The 17,546-nt window shown below is 44.7% G+C and overlaps 1 protein-coding gene across 1 annotated transcript; it reads left to right on the forward strand.

Moving 5' to 3' along the window:
- The first annotated feature begins 551 nt into the window (after window positions 1-551).
- Window positions 552-17,183, forward strand: SDHB (succinate dehydrogenase complex iron sulfur subunit B). The gene is made up of 8 exons (XM_050931349.1): window positions 552-762; window positions 1,629-1,777; window positions 3,460-3,545; window positions 6,748-6,884; window positions 7,262-7,378; window positions 9,656-9,757; window positions 10,989-11,111; window positions 16,966-17,183. Exons 1-8 carry the CDS (start codon window positions 574-576, stop codon window positions 17,041-17,043), a joined length of 981 nt encoding a protein of 326 aa, XP_050787306.1. The 5' UTR covers window positions 552-573; the 3' UTR covers window positions 17,044-17,183.
- The last annotated feature ends 363 nt before the right edge of the window (window positions 17,184-17,546 follow it).

Below are 17,546 nucleotides of genomic sequence, written 5' to 3' on the forward strand. Positions count from 1 at the left end.
TCTGTTTCGCTCTTGCTGTTCCAGAGCCGGCTCCAGGATCCCGATCGTCCATGGGGATTCGTCCTAAGCAGCAATAATTTCCCCTTGCTGACCCGCCGTGTCGTTCACTGGGATCTTTCGTGGTTTCCCAGGATCCTTACAAACCACTGGAGTTTCTGTCTGGGCCACATTCAGTTCTAGACCCTGTTCTGCCATCCATAATCTTCCCCATTAACTTCATCACACCTTCTTCTGAGTCAGCCTCATCCGCCACTCCCAATATGGCCACCTGTTGGCGCCATCTCTCGTGAGGCTCTCTCAATATGGCCTCCCATTGGCAACCACCTCTCCACTCCCAATATGGCCTCCCATTGCCCCGCCCTACCCGGTATCAGTCACTCCCATTGGTACAATCTCTCCTCTTCACTCCCAATGAGGCCTCCCATTGGCACTCTCTGTCCTCAGTCCCGCCCAATGTGGCCTCCCATTGGCTCTCTCTGCCCTCAGTCGCTCCCAAAGTGGCTTCCATTGGCTCCATCTCTCCTCAGCGGCTCAGCTCCGCCCAATGTGCCCCCGTATTTAGCCACTCCCAACATGGCGCCCAGTCGCCGCTCTGTGGTCTTTAGGGAAAGTAGCGTCCTTTCCTGTTCCGTCGCGGTGGCCTGTGGGATAGCGGCGGCCGTGTCGCGGTTGTTGTCAGCACCCAAGATGGCGGCGGCCTTGGTCGGTGTCTCCTTGAAGCGCAGCGTCGCCAGGGTGACCCTCTGGGCGGCCGCGGGGCAGGTGAGGGGGGGCCCGGCTGGCGGTTACATCCGTGAGCGGGTTGGGGGCTGGGCCCGCGGAGGAGGCGGTGGGGGAGCTGCCGGGGGCTGTGGAGGGAAAGGGGCCGGGGGGAATCCAGAGGTGGTGGCCTGCCTGCCCCCGCCCAGCTCCCTGCCCCCATCGCGCCTCTGGGGGGTGGCTAGCGGGTTGGGGGGGCTCTGGGTCCGCATCGGTCCCCTGGGGGCGGGGCTTGCGAGGGTGGGGCCGCCAGCTCCCCCCCATCGCCGCTGACTTGGTGTCTGATCTTGGGCAAACCCTTTTCCCTTCTGTGCCTCAGTTTCTCTCTCCGTGAAATAGGGGCGGGTCTGGGGAGGCCGGATAGATTTTTGGGCCACTTCGGTGTCTTAAAGTGACTTTGGTGACAGCTGTTCTGTTTAGCTTAAAATGCGTTTTTTTGAGGCACGTGAATCATTTTGAAAGTCATCTAGATTGGTCATGGTCCTCTCTGCCTATTCATACCAAAACACATGAATAAGTAATGGAGATCTAGATAGGCTACACCTTGTAGGCTTTATATGTGGTGTTTACGCTAGCCAAAATGGGTCTGTAATTCTCCACTGATGTTAGCAGTGTTTGAAACTAGCAGGTATGTGGGAAGGGATCAGTCTTATCTCTGTTTGTTTAATTAATTAGAAAATGAAAATGCTGAGGTTGACGCTTGTTGAAGGCAACACAGTAAGTCAGTGGTAGATCCTGGACTTCTGACTGCAGATACCTTGCTTTAATCAATAGACAACAAAATAAATCTCTTCCCAACCCAATACATGTGGTCTAGTAAAATACACAGAGGAAATCTAAGGGGCCGTGTTGTTGTTGTTTGAGCTTAGGCTTGTCGCGGAGCACAGACAGCAGCTGCAGCAGCACCTACTTGTCAAGAGGTAGCACCACGTATCAAGACATTTGCTATCTACAGATGGGATCCTGAGAAGCCTGGGGACAAGCCGCACATGCAGACCTATGAAATTGATCTGAATAAGTGAGTATGCATGTAAGATTATACGGATGCTGACCCCAAGGTGCTGCTCCACCGAGATGCCTTTTCCTCTGTCAGCTTTGGACTGGTGTAAATCATTTAAGGCTCTGGATGTGGATTTAATTTAGCCACTCTGTAGCTGTTAATTAAAGGTCGTAACAGCATGATTAGTTTTACACGATCATTCAAGCTATGTTAGGATGATCCGTTACTGCACAGACGTGTCTCTGTCATGTTATAACAGGGCTTGGTTTTGCCAGTGTAGATGGGACCAGATTGTGTTATGACCAGGTAAAGGAAGCCTTATACAGCCATGTAGTACAATTGCTTTAGCCTGAAGGTAACACAGGGCCAGAACATGACAAGCAGAACTGTGTCCGGGGGAATCCAACGTAGCTGTCTCTCAAGATGATTAAAAGGATAGTTCAATTTCAGAATGTACACGAGGCCTTAAAATGTCCCCAAGCCATACTAGAAACACAGACACGTCCAAGGCTTTAGCATGTTTTGGAATACGTGACAAAGTTTCCATGTGCATTCCAACATGGAACTGTGCTGTATGGGCAGCTCGTGCTGGTATAGCGAGAGAAGGATCCAGCAGAAATTATGGAGGTTTCGTCAGCTCCTCTCAAAGTGATCGTGTGCGCCTGCCGTTTATCACTTGGGTTTGCAGCTTGGGGTCGTATTAGAGATGCTCAAGTGGCAGCTGTGGCCAAGAACTCTTCCCCCTCTGCAGTTAGCGAGAAGTGTGCAACCTTTTCTCTGGGATGTAGGAAGGAGCCTTGGTACAAACACCTGTGTCCCTGTTTCCTCAGGATACATCACATGCTACTTGGGATCCGTCTTAAGTCTATTCTGAAATTTTAAACTAATGGAGAATGTAGCTACATGCTTATTTAGAAAACATCTCGCAGAGAGAGCTGACTGTATTGCTGCTCTGTTGTCAGCACTGACTTCTGACTAGTTTCTGGCTGGAGTTTTGTTTCTTATCTATTATATAAACCTGTTATAGAAATCTATTACATAAACCTTGAATGATTTTGAGACCTGGCTTTCCTTATGTATTATCACTTCATTTATGATTAATGAGGACACTCAGACTCATAATAAGTCTCATAATACCTTGATTTAAAGGGAAGGAGCCTTGTAGCAAGGTATTTACAATGAAAGCCTGCGGACTGTCCAACCCAGCCAGAGTTATTGGTCTTTGGGGCACAGTAAGCTCATCTAGTTTTTGGGGGGCTTCCCCCCCTCAGGAATTTTGGCGAGGGTGTGTATTAAGGCACATGGGGTAGTATCTGAGTTTTATTTGATTGGGCAATATATATTTTGTCACTTGGGACTGGCTTAGACGGGTTTAGAATTTTTATCCTTAGTATATTTGATAGGCACTTCCTAATAGAAATGCAAAGAATAGAAAATCCAGTTTTTGTAGGATCTGTGTTCTTTAGCAACAGACATACAGGCCTTTAGCTGGGGATGCAGATACTGCTCCTCAAATAAGGAAATTAATCTTTTTAGAGTTTCAGCAGGAGCAAAGAGGGAGTTGTTGCAAACAAGGTCAGACAGTAACCTTATTTCCAGAATCTAAGAGGGATTTCACAGATGTGTGAGAAGAGTGGAAAGGAAATAATTGGGCTGTGGGGAATATGCAGGCTTATTAAAGTGACCGGTTTCCATTATAGGTGTGGGCCTATGGTACTTGATGCTCTGATCAAGATAAAAAATGAGATGGACTCCACTCTGACCTTCCGCAGATCATGTAGGGAAGGTGAGGTGCTCTTTTTTCAAATTAATTAATTAATCTGTTATGCTGAGGATCATTTGACACACTGAGTTTTGAGAAGCTACTCATCTAAACCAAAGTGGGTGATGAGTGAATATTCTATCTCCTGCAGAACATCTCAGGATAGACATTAGTATACTATACTGTTTCTGATGCTGTTAAGTACAGGGCACTTGACATCTGTCAGGTTCAAGTGCTAGGCTCATTCACAGATCACAGTTATTAAATAACGTTGTTTCAATCTCAGTCAAAATTATTGCTCCTGAGTTTTGTTTTGTTTGCTGGGAATGATTGAAGGATTTTTCACTCTGTTTCCTCTTCACCAGGTTAATTGTTTAGTGTCAGGGGGAAATCAGCCTTGGTGATTCTAAAAGCCACCTTTGTGTGTGCTGGACTGCAAGAGGTTATTTGGCCAAGAATTGTTTCTGATTTTGCAAATATTTCATATACTATAAGGCTGGAAGAGACCACTACGTTCATCTAGCCTGACCTGTTATAGAATACAAGCTGTAGGACTTCCCTGAATTAATTCCTGTTAGAATTAGAGCAGATCTTTTAGAAAAACATCCAATCCTGATTTTAAAATGTCCAGTGATGGAAAATCCACCATAATCCTTGATAAATTGTTCCAGTGGCTAGTTACCCTCACTGTTCCATATTTGCAGATTATTTCTAGTCTGAATTGTTTAGCTTCAACTTCCAGACATTGGATGTTGCTATGCCTTTGTCTGCTAGATTGAAGAGCCATCCCTCTAATATCAAATTTCTGTTCCCCATGTAGGTAGTTACAGACTTTAATCAAGTCATCCCTTAAGTAGATTGAAGTTTTTGAGTCTCACTATAAGGCTTTTTCCCCCAATCTTTCAGTCATTCTTGCAGCTCTTCTCTGAACCTTCTCCAATTTTTCAGTGTTCTTGAAGTGTGGACACCAGCACTGGACAGAGTATTCCTGTAGCAGTCACACCAGTGTAAAATACAGGGGTATTATAACCTCTCTACTTGTAGTTTTAATATTCTTCTGTTTATGCATCCAAGGATTTCATTAACCCTTTTAGTCACAGCGTCTCGCTAGGAGATCATGTGCAGCTGATTATCCATCATGACCCCCAGTCTTTTTCAAAGTCTCTGCTTCCCAGAGTAGCCCTTTATCCTTTAAATGTAGCCTAGGCTCTTGGTTCTTAGGTCATTAATCTGTCCGTATTGAAACACAAACGTTGTTCTCCTGCAGCCAGTTTACCAAGTGATGCAGATCGCTTGGTATCATTTACCTATTCTCGTCATTAGTTACCATTCCACCAATCTCTGTGTAATCTACAAACTTTATTGGTTATCTCTTTTTTCTTCCTGGTCTTCGATAAAAATATTGAATAGTGTTGGGCCAAGAGCCAGTCTCCTGTGGGACTCACTAGAAACACTCCCAGTGGATGGTGATTTCCCATTCACAATTACTTTTTGAGACCTATCAGCTAGCCAATTTTTAATCCATTTAATGAGTGCTATGTTGATTTTGTAGCTTGTCTGCTATCCAGCCTAGCTTCTCTTGCTCAGTTCCAGGGTGAGACCATAATTCTGTTGATGTCAGTGTGCTGACTTGGGAACAGTTGTCCTGTGGTGGCACGGGACAGACAGATGGGTTGAAAGGGGCAGAGTCCTCATATTTAATTAATTATACAAGGTTGCAAATAAAAAACAGAAACATGGAAGGGGAATAGATTTCTGTTTAGTCTCAAGTATTAGAATCTTTTCTCCAGAACTGTCTGGAAGACATCTCATTCTAAATGTTGTTGCCCATTATTGACTCTGGAGATCACAAGGAGGAATTTCACACTGGGCCGTTGCTTTCAGAATCTGGTATTGAGGAAACACATACCTGAGAAATGGTGCTGACTCTCAGTTCAGTTCCCTATGCGTTTGGAAATAGTTGCTTTGAATATTTTTCTTTAAAAGTTTAACAGTCACAATTTTGTTGGGCTGACCTAATATATGTCCTCTTCTGCCACAGACATTGTTTTGCTCTCCAGTCCCTGTTGATAACTTGCTGGGCTGTCAGAGGGAGTAGGAATTCCACACCAGATCCACCTAGTGGTCCAGCTAGTCCAGTACCCTGTCTAAAAGTGGCCAGTATCACATACTTCCATGGACAATTCAAGAAACCCCATAATGGAAAAAACAAAGGAAGCTCCTTAACCTGTTAGTTACTGGTTGGCTTATCCCCTAAAACAGGGCTTTATGTCCCTTAAAATTTTTGTGTCCATATAAAAAGTGAATCCCTCTTTGGAATACTAAATCTCTTCATCTTGGTGATATTTGGGACAGATTTCTGTCACCAGTGCAGAAAAGTGTTTCCTTTTGTTAGGCTTAAAATGGTTGTCTTTCAGTTTCATTGACTTTCCCATTGTTCTTCAATTGTGGAAAGATAAATAGCATCCAATATACCTTCTGTATACCAGTCGTTATTTTATAATCTTCTGTCATGTCTCTTTTCTCTCAGCCACGCAATCCCAATTTGTTTCAATCTTCCCCTTTATAGAAGTTCACTGTGCTGTCAGTCTATTTTGTTTTCTGGGTCACCTTTGGGTCACCCCTTCTATTTCTGCTAAATCCCTTTAGGGATGAAGTGACCAGTTCTGAACACTGTATTCCAGCTGAGGCTGTGTGATGGATTTTATATAAAGCTAATATAATCTTAATAGTTTCCATTCCATTCTCTGTAGAACCTCAGATATCTTCTGCTTGCTTTTTTTTTTTGAACACTGCTGCACATTTCACAGAAACTTCCAGGGAGCTGTGTTACACCCAGATCTATTTCCTGCGTGGCTACAGCTTGGTAATTAGAATAAGTAATCTGAACTACTTGTACACATGTGCATTACCTTACTTTTGTCAACCCTGAATTTGCCAGCTACTGCTGCAGACCCAGCGTAGTCAACTCTTGATGGAAGTCTGATGGAGCCTGTTTCATTGTTAAAGAGTGACACTTCTGGCTGGCACAAGAGCTGCTTTGAATGAGATCCCAAGATAATTCTGATCTTTCTTCTTGGTAGAATGACAACTACACTAGCTTTTAAGATGGCATAATGGCATTATGGCTGGGGAAGGGGGTAGTTTGGTGCAAAAAGCCCGCCCCCCCCCACCAAGGTGAAAGGATACAAGTCAGATGCTCCATTGTCTCTTCTCTCCTTCTCAGGCATTTGTGGCTCCTGTGCTATGAACATTAATGGTGGGAACACCCTGGCCTGTACCAAAAGAATTGACACCAACCTTAGCAAGGTCTCCAAAATCTACCCTCTCCCCCACATGTATGTGGTAAAGGATCTCGTTCCGGTGAGTTTCTGCCTCTGTTGTGGTTTGTGGGACCAAGAATGACAGTGTTTCAGACTATACCTTGGTTTTCAGGGACAGAGCAGCACCCAGCTGAGAGAGCGTTCCAAAATTTGTACCTTTATATAATGTCTTTCTAAAAACTTTTGTGATCAAACAGTAAGAGCTGGAGCAGAGAGAGCTAAGGAACAGATTCCTTATTCCTGTAGCTTCCTATTTAACAGAGACAGGTGTAACCACTGGCTATGAAGTGGGAGGTTAAAGGGGCAAATGCAGCACTGTCTGCCTCAATGTGTGTGCAGAACATCTGATCTCTTGCTAGTACAAATCCTAGTAAATAGTCAGTAAAATACTTTGTCTTTTTGTTTGTTTAAACTCAGGACATGAGTAACTTCTACGCTCAGTACAAAGTCATTGAGCCTTACCTGAAGAAGAGGGATGAATCGAATCAGGGCAAAGAGCAGTATCTGCAGTCCATAGAAGATCGTCAGAAACTGGTTAATACTCATGTTTTATTCCCTCCCCTCCCCCGGTGCTTTAGTTTCATCCATATAAGAATTAGGTTAGATATTTTAACATAGTTGTCGTCATGCGTAAATCAGGGCTGTTCCTCAGAGGTAGATGCAGAGTGGAATGTGGAATCGTTTCACCATCCCTGCTAGAATCTTTTTGGAGATTCCCTTATTTGCTGGCAATTGATTGGCTGGAATGTGGTATAATGTTCTGTGGGTTTGTCTGCATGGTGTTAGTTACCACAACTCCTATGGGTTGTATTCTAACGGGATGGAAAACAAGCAGTATAGATAGACTTAAACATCAGATCAGCGGTCTGTACTGAGATTTTGTCTTCACTGTCAAAGAAAAATGTTTTTTTTTTTTTAATATCAAGATAAGATGCATTAGATCGCTGTGATTTTACAGCAAGGTGAGACTAGGCTTTGTGGTTACCTTGATGTAGCTTGGTGAAGTCAACTCTATACCACCCCCATCCAAGTTAGACCTCACCTGACTACATCATGGTAAAAACGACAGTGCCTTGTTTCCACTAGAATTTTACAGGGAAATAGCTAACACACATTAGCTAGCTCAGTGTGAAAACACATGTTTTTGGCATTGTGGATATGGCCATGGTGTTAAGCCACAGTTAACATTGTATAAGGCCCCATGAGTCGCTGTTGGTCATGTTTTAACACGTTGTTGTTTTCCCAGATAAGTAAGCTCTTTGGGGGCTTTATAGTGTTGACAGCTAGGATAGAAAACTGGAGGGCCTTTAAAGAGATTTGCCACTGGAAGAGTTTTAAAGGGAAAAAGAGAACATTTCTAGAGAGAACATTTTACATTACTAGTAGCTTTGTGCGTTTTTTTTCCCTTTACACACACCAACTGTAGCAAAATACAGGTTCTTCTCTTCATATCCCAGCCTGTCCAGATAGATCTTGCAGTCAAGTTATAGTTCTGTGCTAGGGACATTGGTCTGTTGCTATGGCCAATACCATGGTGTTGCAAACGCAATATCACTGCAGTGTCAAGGAGGAACAGATGAGCTAGAATAGATCTTCCAAAGGAATGAAAGAGGGCTTAGTTTGAACCGCAAACATTCTCTTTTTTTTTTTAAACAAACAACCTAAGAAACTGGTTAAAAACATGTGAGAAGTAACAGGATATAATTTTCTAAAGGAATATCTGGACACTTCCAGGGTAAGTCTCAATTTATGAAGTGTTTCTGACGTATGAAGCCATCATATGACTGCTAAAAATGTCAGTGGTGCCATAACATAGCAGTAGAGTAACAGCTGTGTTATCCAGCCTTGTATCAGCTGGAAAGCTCTGTAAACTGGCATTTCTAATCTTCATAGAAAGTCCACTTTATAGTCTGGTTGGCACGGGGCTGGCAGGCTCCCTACCTGGCTCTGTGTGGCTCCCCGGAAGCAGGACATGTCCCTGCTGCTCCTAGGTGAAGGAACAGCCACAAGGGGTTCGGAGTGTGGGAAAGGGTGCGAGGCTGGGGGTTAGAATGTGGAAGGGGATGCAGTTCCTGGCCAATGGGAACTGCGGAGCCAGCATTTAGCACAGGGCAGGGGCAGCACGCTAAGCCACCTGCCTCGCCTCCACCTAAGAGTAACACGGACAGGTCACCCACTGGGGCATGCTTGAAACAAGCTGCTGGAATATAAGCATTGTTTTCTCATACACTTCTCCTACTCCTCCAATATTTTCATGGCACCCTCCCTCCACAAAGAATCCTGTTAGGATCGGGGCGGCTCTGTTTTTTGCTGCCCCAAGCACGGCTGTCAGGCGGCCTTCAGCGGCTGGTCACACAGATTCGGCAGCGTTTCCGCGAGTGATTTGCCGGTCCTGCGCCTTTGGCGTACCCGCTGCCAAATTATCACCGAAGCCACGAGACTGGCGGACCTCCTGCAGGCATGCTGCCAAAGGCTGCCGGACTGCCACCCTCATGGCATCTGGCATGCTGCCCCCTGCAGCTTGCCGCCCCAGGTATGCACTTGCTGCATGGTGCCTGGAGCCTCCCTTGGTTACGATACAACCAGAAGTGAAGGATCCCTGGTTTCCTGTTTCAAAGCACCAACTGACAGGAATCTCTCTCTACAAGTGCAGAAACTAGGCCTTTTGCACACCTTGCATATGAACATATCGAAGTAGGAAGTCACAAGGGGGAAGAGAGTGGACAGGGAAGCACGTGTCACCTTTCAGAAGAATTGTTTCCTAGATAATGTCTTGCATTGCTGGCTGTCCTCTCTCCCATTTGTATTCAGGACGGACTCTACGAGTGCATCCTGTGTGCCTGCTGCAGTACCAGCTGCCCCAGTTACTGGTGGAATGGAGACAAATACCTGGGCCCTGCGGTGCTTATGCAGGTAAGAAGAAAGTAACTGCTCGGGGGCGGGCACTGCAATGGGATAGTGTTTGATAAAACAGGATTGTTGAGTTACTTTCTGGCACTTCCCCTTTTTCTGAAGCCAGTGGAAATGTGCATCCTTTTAAGGGGATCTTGTTTACTCGGAGCTCAAGAGCAAGGGGTTTAGTAAATAACCTCAAATATATTAAAATAAATCATTTTGAAAAGTCAGGAACCCCACACAGGGATGCACCTCGCTCTAATCCTGTTTAATTCAGGGTTTTGGAGCGGAGCAGCTCCGGAGCAGTGGAGCTGCAGGTTTTTGCCTGGAGCTGGAGCACGGCTCCAAAGTCCTGGTTTAATTCCCGCCCCCAGCGAGTGTTGGTGATCCACTCTAAGCCCTGCTTGTTGTTGATAGTGTGGGTGGGGCATAATACAGATGTTATGAAAAGCCTCGTGATACTACTTAAGGGTTAGGTAACAAACGTTTTTTATTATCTAACAGCCTGAAGAGCAGTAAGGCAAAAAAAGAAAGTATCCTGTTTTTCCACTGCTTACCAGAGACTGGCGTGCTCTTCTAGATGATACGCATAGACTAATTGGATCATGTTCTTTGCTGTCCTATAGAGATTCCTTTTTTTTTCTCACCCCAAAGAAGGGCACCACACCCACTTCCTGGCTTGTTCCCAAAGATCAGCGGGTCAATTTGTAGAGAGAGAGACTTAGGACAAGATAGAAAGTCAGGAGTTCCTGAGTTCCAGTTCCAACTCTGAGACTCTTTCTCTGTGACTATGGTCTTTTCTCTAATTTTTCTCCCTCAGTTTCCTTGCCTGTGGTATTAAAATGACAAATATTTGCCTTCCTCACATGGGTGTTCTGAGCAAATAACACTTTTTAAAGTGCCTTGAAGATGAAAAGTACAAAGTATTTTTTGTTGCATCTTACCTGTCATGCTAATGCATTGAGCGTATTGCACTGGCAAAGGAAGCAAATTAATCACTGTTCCATTGATGAAAGATCACATTAGCTATTGCAACAATTTCCAGATATTTTAACTAATTACTTATAGTCACAGTTGCACTCAAGATTTTAAAGAAGTAGTTGGATTTCTGCAGCATATAAAAGGAAGTGATTTAGACTCTGCATTGAAAGCCTTAAGTTAAATCATGCTTTTGTAAGGTATCTTTAATCAAATGCTTTTTTCCAAGTATAGAAGGCTACAGCATGCCCAGTAACACTCTGCTTTTCAGGCCTACCGCTGGATGATTGACTCTAGAGATGACTACACAGAAGAACGTCTGGCACAGCTTGAGGACCCATTTTCCCTCTACCGCTGTCATACCATCCTGAACTGCACAAAAACTTGTCCCAAGGTATGTATCCCTCTGTTACAGTGTGTACCCATATGTTCACCCCTTTTTCAAGACTATGATAAATTTCGTACAAAGTATACCTTGTGAGGTATCATTTGAAAACTCATAATTTACTGATCCTTATTGTTCGAGTAAAGTGTGTGGTGGTGGTGTATGTAAAGTTATAGGATTCTGCTGTGTGATATTACCAAAAGAATGTTCCAAGTCTGGGGAAGAGTCACAAATCAGTTCCCCAGAGAGACACACATAGCCAATACCTCAGCCAGATGTCAGCAAGATCAAATGGACTATCACCTGGTTAAGTGGCCACTCTTTGGTAGGAAAGAAGATGTGAGCGAAAATCTACATCTTGACAAGGAAACAGCTGGGGGTTCTGTCCCCACAGACTTTCTGTCTCCTGAACCTCAGCTGGAGAGGATTCACAAAGAGGAGAAAGAGCTATAAAAAGAGATAGGAGATGCCCCAAATTATCTGTTCCTCCTTTCTCTCTACCCACAGTTTCCACAACACCTGAAGAACAAATGAAACAGCCCTGGACTGGGGGGAGGGATCCTGACTGAAAGATTCAAGCTTTGTCTCTACACTGACAAGTGAAAGACAAAACTTTTTGTTGTTCAGAGGTGTTTAAAAAAAACACCTCCACCCTGCAAAAGACCGAAGTTTTGTTGAGGACAAGTGACAGTGTGAATAGCGCTTTGTCAGCAGGAGTGTTCTCCTGCCAAAAATGCTAACGCTGCTCATTGAGGGTGGAAGTTTTGTTGGCAGAAGAGCTGTCTCCTGCTGACAAACAGCAGCTACACTGCGCGCCTTTTAGTGGCATGGCTGAAGCAGCACAGCTGTGTCACTAAAAGCTGTGTAGTGTAGACATAGCTTCAGTCATTATCTTCTTTCTGTAGTTTAATAAACTTGTTGTATTGTTTTATCTAGACTGGTGGTTCTCAACCTTTCCAAACTACTGTTCCTCTTTTCAGGAGTCTCAAGTTTGAGCACCCTGCCTGGGGCTTAAGCATGTATCTTAGCTTCGTGGAGCCCCAGGCAGCTGCCCTGCTTGGCACCCCCTAGTGTAGGCCCTGCACTTGCAAACCACCACCCCCCCCACACACACAGACAGACACCCATACCTGTTCTGTGACCCCCAGGTTGAGAAACACTAATCTTAATGAATTGACGTACCCCCTGGAAGACCTCCATATACGCCCAGGAATACACATACTTCTGGTTGAGAACCACTATGACTGGAGTCCCAGGGGAGCCAACTGAGGTCACCCGCCAGGGTGAACTGCAAAGAATGGAGCAGACAATCCCCAAAGCTGGTGGATATTCCAATACTTAGATTTACCAAGCCAGCACAAAACAGCTTCTATAATACCTCGCTGGTTACCCAGAAAACAACAACACAGTTCCCTTACAGTGACCCAGACACCCAAGTCAAATATTAGGAGGATCATTGGAAATCTTATTTATTCATATATAAAAAAGTTCTAGCAATCCCAAAGGATCAGACACATTACCTCTCAGGTTAATGAATATTTCAGATTTTATCCAACTACACGCTTACAGCCAGTCCTTATTAACTAAACTAATATTTATTAAAAATAAGAATATTGGTTAAAAGATCAGTATACATACAGATATGAGTACAATTCTTGAGATTCAGATTCATAGCAGAGATGGGAGCTTTGTAGTTGCAAAGAGTTCTTTCAGAATTAGTTCATAGGTTGTAGTCGTGTGTGTGTGTGTGTGTGTGTGAGAGAGAGAAAAATATATTCAGGGGGGTCCAGTCAGGACTGGGATCTCAGCCTTGTGGTTTAAGATTCCTCTGCATGAAGTCCCAAGCAGAATCTGAGATTTAAAAAAAAGGATTGGGACCCAAAGCATCATTATACAGTTCAAGGCCTTCTTGTAACAGCTCGGAGTCCTTCCGCAAACAGTATGCAATTATGGGGACTTTTGAAGTAGATCCCTTTCCGAAGCATAGCTGGTAATTATCTACACAGATTAACATAAAGCAACTGTTTGGTTTTTTTCCACCATTCACAGATGATTTGCTGTACATTTCAAGGAGAGATGAATACAGCTATATCCTGTGTTTGCAGTTGATTTAAATGTTAAGATGTCCTTTTGATCTCTGAATTAACAGAGTACAGCATAGACAGGGACTGTTCAATTACATTGTTAACCTCTACCAATACGTATGTAAACACACACAAACACAAACATTATCTACCAATATGTTTTTGGATCATTTATCCTGCAGGATTCTGAACCCTTTCTGGTCATGTGTGTCAACCCCTGATCTAGACCAGTGTATTTGGATTGAAGAGTTTGGGAAGCTCCATTTAGGATAACAAGATCTGTGCATATCATTTTCTATTAATAACATGACAGACTTTATATGAGCGTGTGTTGTCTAGGAGAGGGCTGGGCAGTACAAGGTGTGCATTTCTTGGGGAAAGTCTGGGACTGGGAATTTGCTGGTGTTGCTCTGCAGTGTAATTCAAAGGTGGCTGGCCATAGCACTCTTCACGGTATAACTGGGAGTAACTTACATGCTGGAGGCTGTGTGAGAGTAAATCAGGAACGGTAGAGCTCACAGCAGAGCAGGGTAAAAGACATGCCAGGTTGGAGAACTGAGGGGACACTGCTGTTCACCAGGTCAGATTGTTCCCTGGGTAATGTCACAGCCTCCCTCCCTCCCTGATCTCACTGCTAGGATGTTTACAAAGGTGATGTGGGGTGGGAGCAGGTGAGTAGAGCCCCATGTAGGTTGTTAGACTATCAGGTGGAGGAATTAGAGCGCATCAGACTGAACCAAACTTCAAATTTGTCCTCTGAAATGTGCTCCATTTTCTTGTGTCTGAGCAATCAGCTGCTGCACTTGTTTAGTGAGAAGTGAAACGTACCATGGAATGGAGAGATGACTGAAGCCCATTGTTTGTATTATGAGCAATTGTGACATCTCTTCTCCCTCATCAATGAGGGTCATGAGTGCAGGGTACTTGCACTCAGTCTGTGGGCCCAATGACTGGGGTGGGAGCAAGAACATCTCTTGACCAATATGTTTGTGAAATACTGGGATTTTTTGCTAGAAACATATGTACCCCCTTAGCAAGGGGCCTCATCTCCCTCCGACCGCAAGAAAAAAAATCCAGGAAAGTCTTATTAGCTCCAGAAAGTCTTGAAAGCCACCTTCTTAGGAGATATTTGCCACACATCCTTCAGCTCAATTAGACACAATTAGTAGTGTCTACTTCAGAGATTTAGTGCTATAAAAGCAGGAGGAGGTGCAGGTCAGGACTGCAGTGCCCTGACTGAGTTGTGGTGGGCAAGGGAAGTCTATCGTCGTTCTAAATAGTGGTGTAAGACCACCAAGAGCAATACACTTATCCTGTAAATAAGTATCTCTTCATATTCCTGGTATCATTGAAGTGCTGTATAGCTTGTGTGTGAGAAAGAGAGCGAAGAGACTTCAGCTGTGTCTGGGAATTGTAGTGCAGTGGGAACTTGTTACCAGGGCCCTTTTTGGTAGCTCCCAGTTTGCTTGTTATAAGGTACAGATCACTACGTTCAGAACCACGGGAATTTAATTTTTCAACTCAGATCTGTGCAGAAAGTAAAATCTCCATCATGCAATGAATTAGTGAGTTGTCAGGGCAGCTAATCAAGTTTGAAGGGTTCTAGCTCTCCCGCAAACAGTATTATTCTTTAACTTACCTGGGTTGCACCTGAAAGTGTGAAATTCTTCCCTATAACTTTTTGAAAACAACAAAGAAATTGCTTCTAATCAGATCCTTTACAACTGAAAGCCCGCTGCCTGCTCCAGGAGTATATAACTCTGGGAAGAAAGATTCTTGGGGATCATCCATCTTTACAAGCGTGGATCACTATAACTCAGTGCTTCTGTGCCTATTAAATTGTGATTCCAGGTTCCATTTATTGATGGCGTCTACAGGATGTAGGTAGCCAGTTATGTCTGGAGCTAGATCACCAGCTGATGTGAACTGATATAGTTCCACTGAAGTCAGTGTTCATCTGTGCTAACAGAAGATCGTGTGTGTGTGTGCAGGTGTGAGAGAGAGAGAATTGTGTGGCATTACAATGAAGCAGCACATCATGGGTCTATGCACGGGTGAAAGTAGAAATAGGGACTTACCGGTATAGGGCTGAATTGGGGCCGGTGTTGGCCCTCAGAAGGGGCGGAGCCTCAGGTGGAAGGGGCGGGCAATGGGGGGGTCAGAACCAACCCTGGCCCGCCCTGTACCAGTAAGTGCCCTCCCCTGCTGTGGTAGCAGCAGCATCCGGGAGCTCTTGCAGCAGTTTAAAGGGCTCAGGGCTCAGCCACCGCCCCGGGCCCTTTAAACCGCTGCCAGAGGCCTGGGCTGCTGCTGCTACCCCAGGGCTCTGGCAGCAGGGCTGTGGGGGCTATTTAAAGGGGCCAGGGCAGTAGAGGCAGCTGGAGCCCTGACCCTTTAAATAGCCCCCAGGGCGCGGCTGCTGCTACCCCAGGGCTCCAGCAGCAGGGCTCTGGCAGCAATTTAAAGGGCCTGGGGCTCCAGCCTCTGCTGGGAGCCACAGACCCTTTAAATTGCCGCTTGGGGAAGCCAGGCCACCCCGGTACGGTGCACCGGCTCTTGCCGGTATGCTGTACCAGGGCGTACCAGTTTACTTTCACCTCTGGGTCTATGACTTGTTAGTTAATAATCATCATGTTTCAACCCAGACGCTGTAATCCTAGATCTTCCCTTGGTCATATCTGAATTCCCCATGATTAGCTGGCTGGCAGAGTGCTTTTGATTTTCCCTGTTATGGTGAGATTAAGCATACTCGTTTAGTTAGGCATCGCTACAGGGTTACATAAAGGCCTTTTACCGCATGAACAGTGGCTGTACAATACAACAAATAATCCTTTGGAAAACGAAACAGCCAGAAGCATGATGTGTTAGAATCACTTTTGTGTTGTAGCCTGAAGTGCTTTTGCTTTCTGTCCCTCGGGTCCCATATAAGACGCAGCTCTTGCTTTTCTCCTAGTTTTTAAATAAAACATTAGGTTTTGTGTCTTGACTCCAATGAACCTTATACAAGAGACCATTTTTATTAAGCAAAGTCCTACCTTCGGAGCCCATGTGAAAATACCCCCAAATGTACTGAGTACAACTCTGCTCCAGCTTCAGCAAGAGATCTTATCTCAGAGCAGTTCAGTTTGTTGTCAGTCCCTTGAGTGGCTGCTTGTCAGATTTTGCCATATTCAGACCAAAAGATAAAATAAATCTTTTTTGTTTCTTAAAATGACAAGGGCTGGTGCTAACAAATATATATTGTGACTCAGGAAAGTGCTGCAAACATTTGAACAAGGACTCTTTTTGAAGATTTTAGCGGGGTCAGAATTGGGCACTTACTGTAGAGAGGCAGCTACCTGCTGGATGTGTCCCCACTCACCTTACCCTGACTTGCCTCTTTCCCCCTCCCCCCAACATTGTTCCACTTCTTAACTTGAAGGATGGAATTGGGGGGTGCAGTGACTTTGTGTCTTCTCACATCATGGTATGCAGAGACATCCAGGACGTTGTCTGTCTTGTCGGGGGCAGATCATAACGGAGTGGCTCCACTGTGCACTGTGTCATGTGAACAATCAAAAGGAGACACCATACTGGGGCTTGCCATGGGAGCAGGTGGCCACTACCTTTATTTTTCAGAATGAGAAGGGGTGGATTTTGCAGCCCACACTCTGCCAACTTGCCTCAGTGGGTTCGGCATGGCTGTGAGCTTACAGCACCAATCCATGTTGATGTAAAGGAAACGCAATTAAGTGTAGTGTTAATTTCTCTGTCCGCTAACTGTTACACTTTCTTTATAGGGATTGAACCCTGGAAAAGCAATTGCCGAAATCAAGAAAATGATGGCAACTTACAAAGAGAAGGCAGTCAGCGCATAATGCTGTTTCTTAATAATAGGCATAAAACGCACATACTATAACTGAACGTAATTTATATCTGATTTAGAAAGAGGGTTCCAGCAGGGACTTACGTTTTCCAGAGATATGCATGTACAATAAATACTGTAAAGAACAAATAAGAGCTCCTACTTTACTAATAGAATTGAACCAGCTTCTCTCCCCTGTGCCTCCTGGATGGATTTGTAAATTCCAGCTGAGGTCTGAATTTGGTTGACCTCTGGTGTGTGCAGGTTATAGGAGTGCTACACCTCAGACTGTACTCCAGGATTCTGGAACTGGATATGGGGAAGTCGTCTGTTTCCGCATTGGCACCATAGCAAAGTAGTGACCCAAAGATAATTCATCTAATAGCATTCATTCAGATGTAACCATAGCTGAGGTTAAAGGTATGGGAGAAGCTTTCAAGGAAGGTTATATGGGTAGAAATTACTCATGATGTGGGAATCCTCAACCTGAAGAATTTTGGGGGGTTTCTTGGGAAG

This window comes from Gopherus flavomarginatus, chromosome 21 (assembly GCF_025201925.1).
Source record: "Gopherus flavomarginatus isolate rGopFla2 chromosome 21, rGopFla2.mat.asm, whole genome shotgun sequence".
NCBI classification, from domain to species: domain Eukaryota; kingdom Metazoa; phylum Chordata; order Testudines; family Testudinidae; genus Gopherus; species Gopherus flavomarginatus.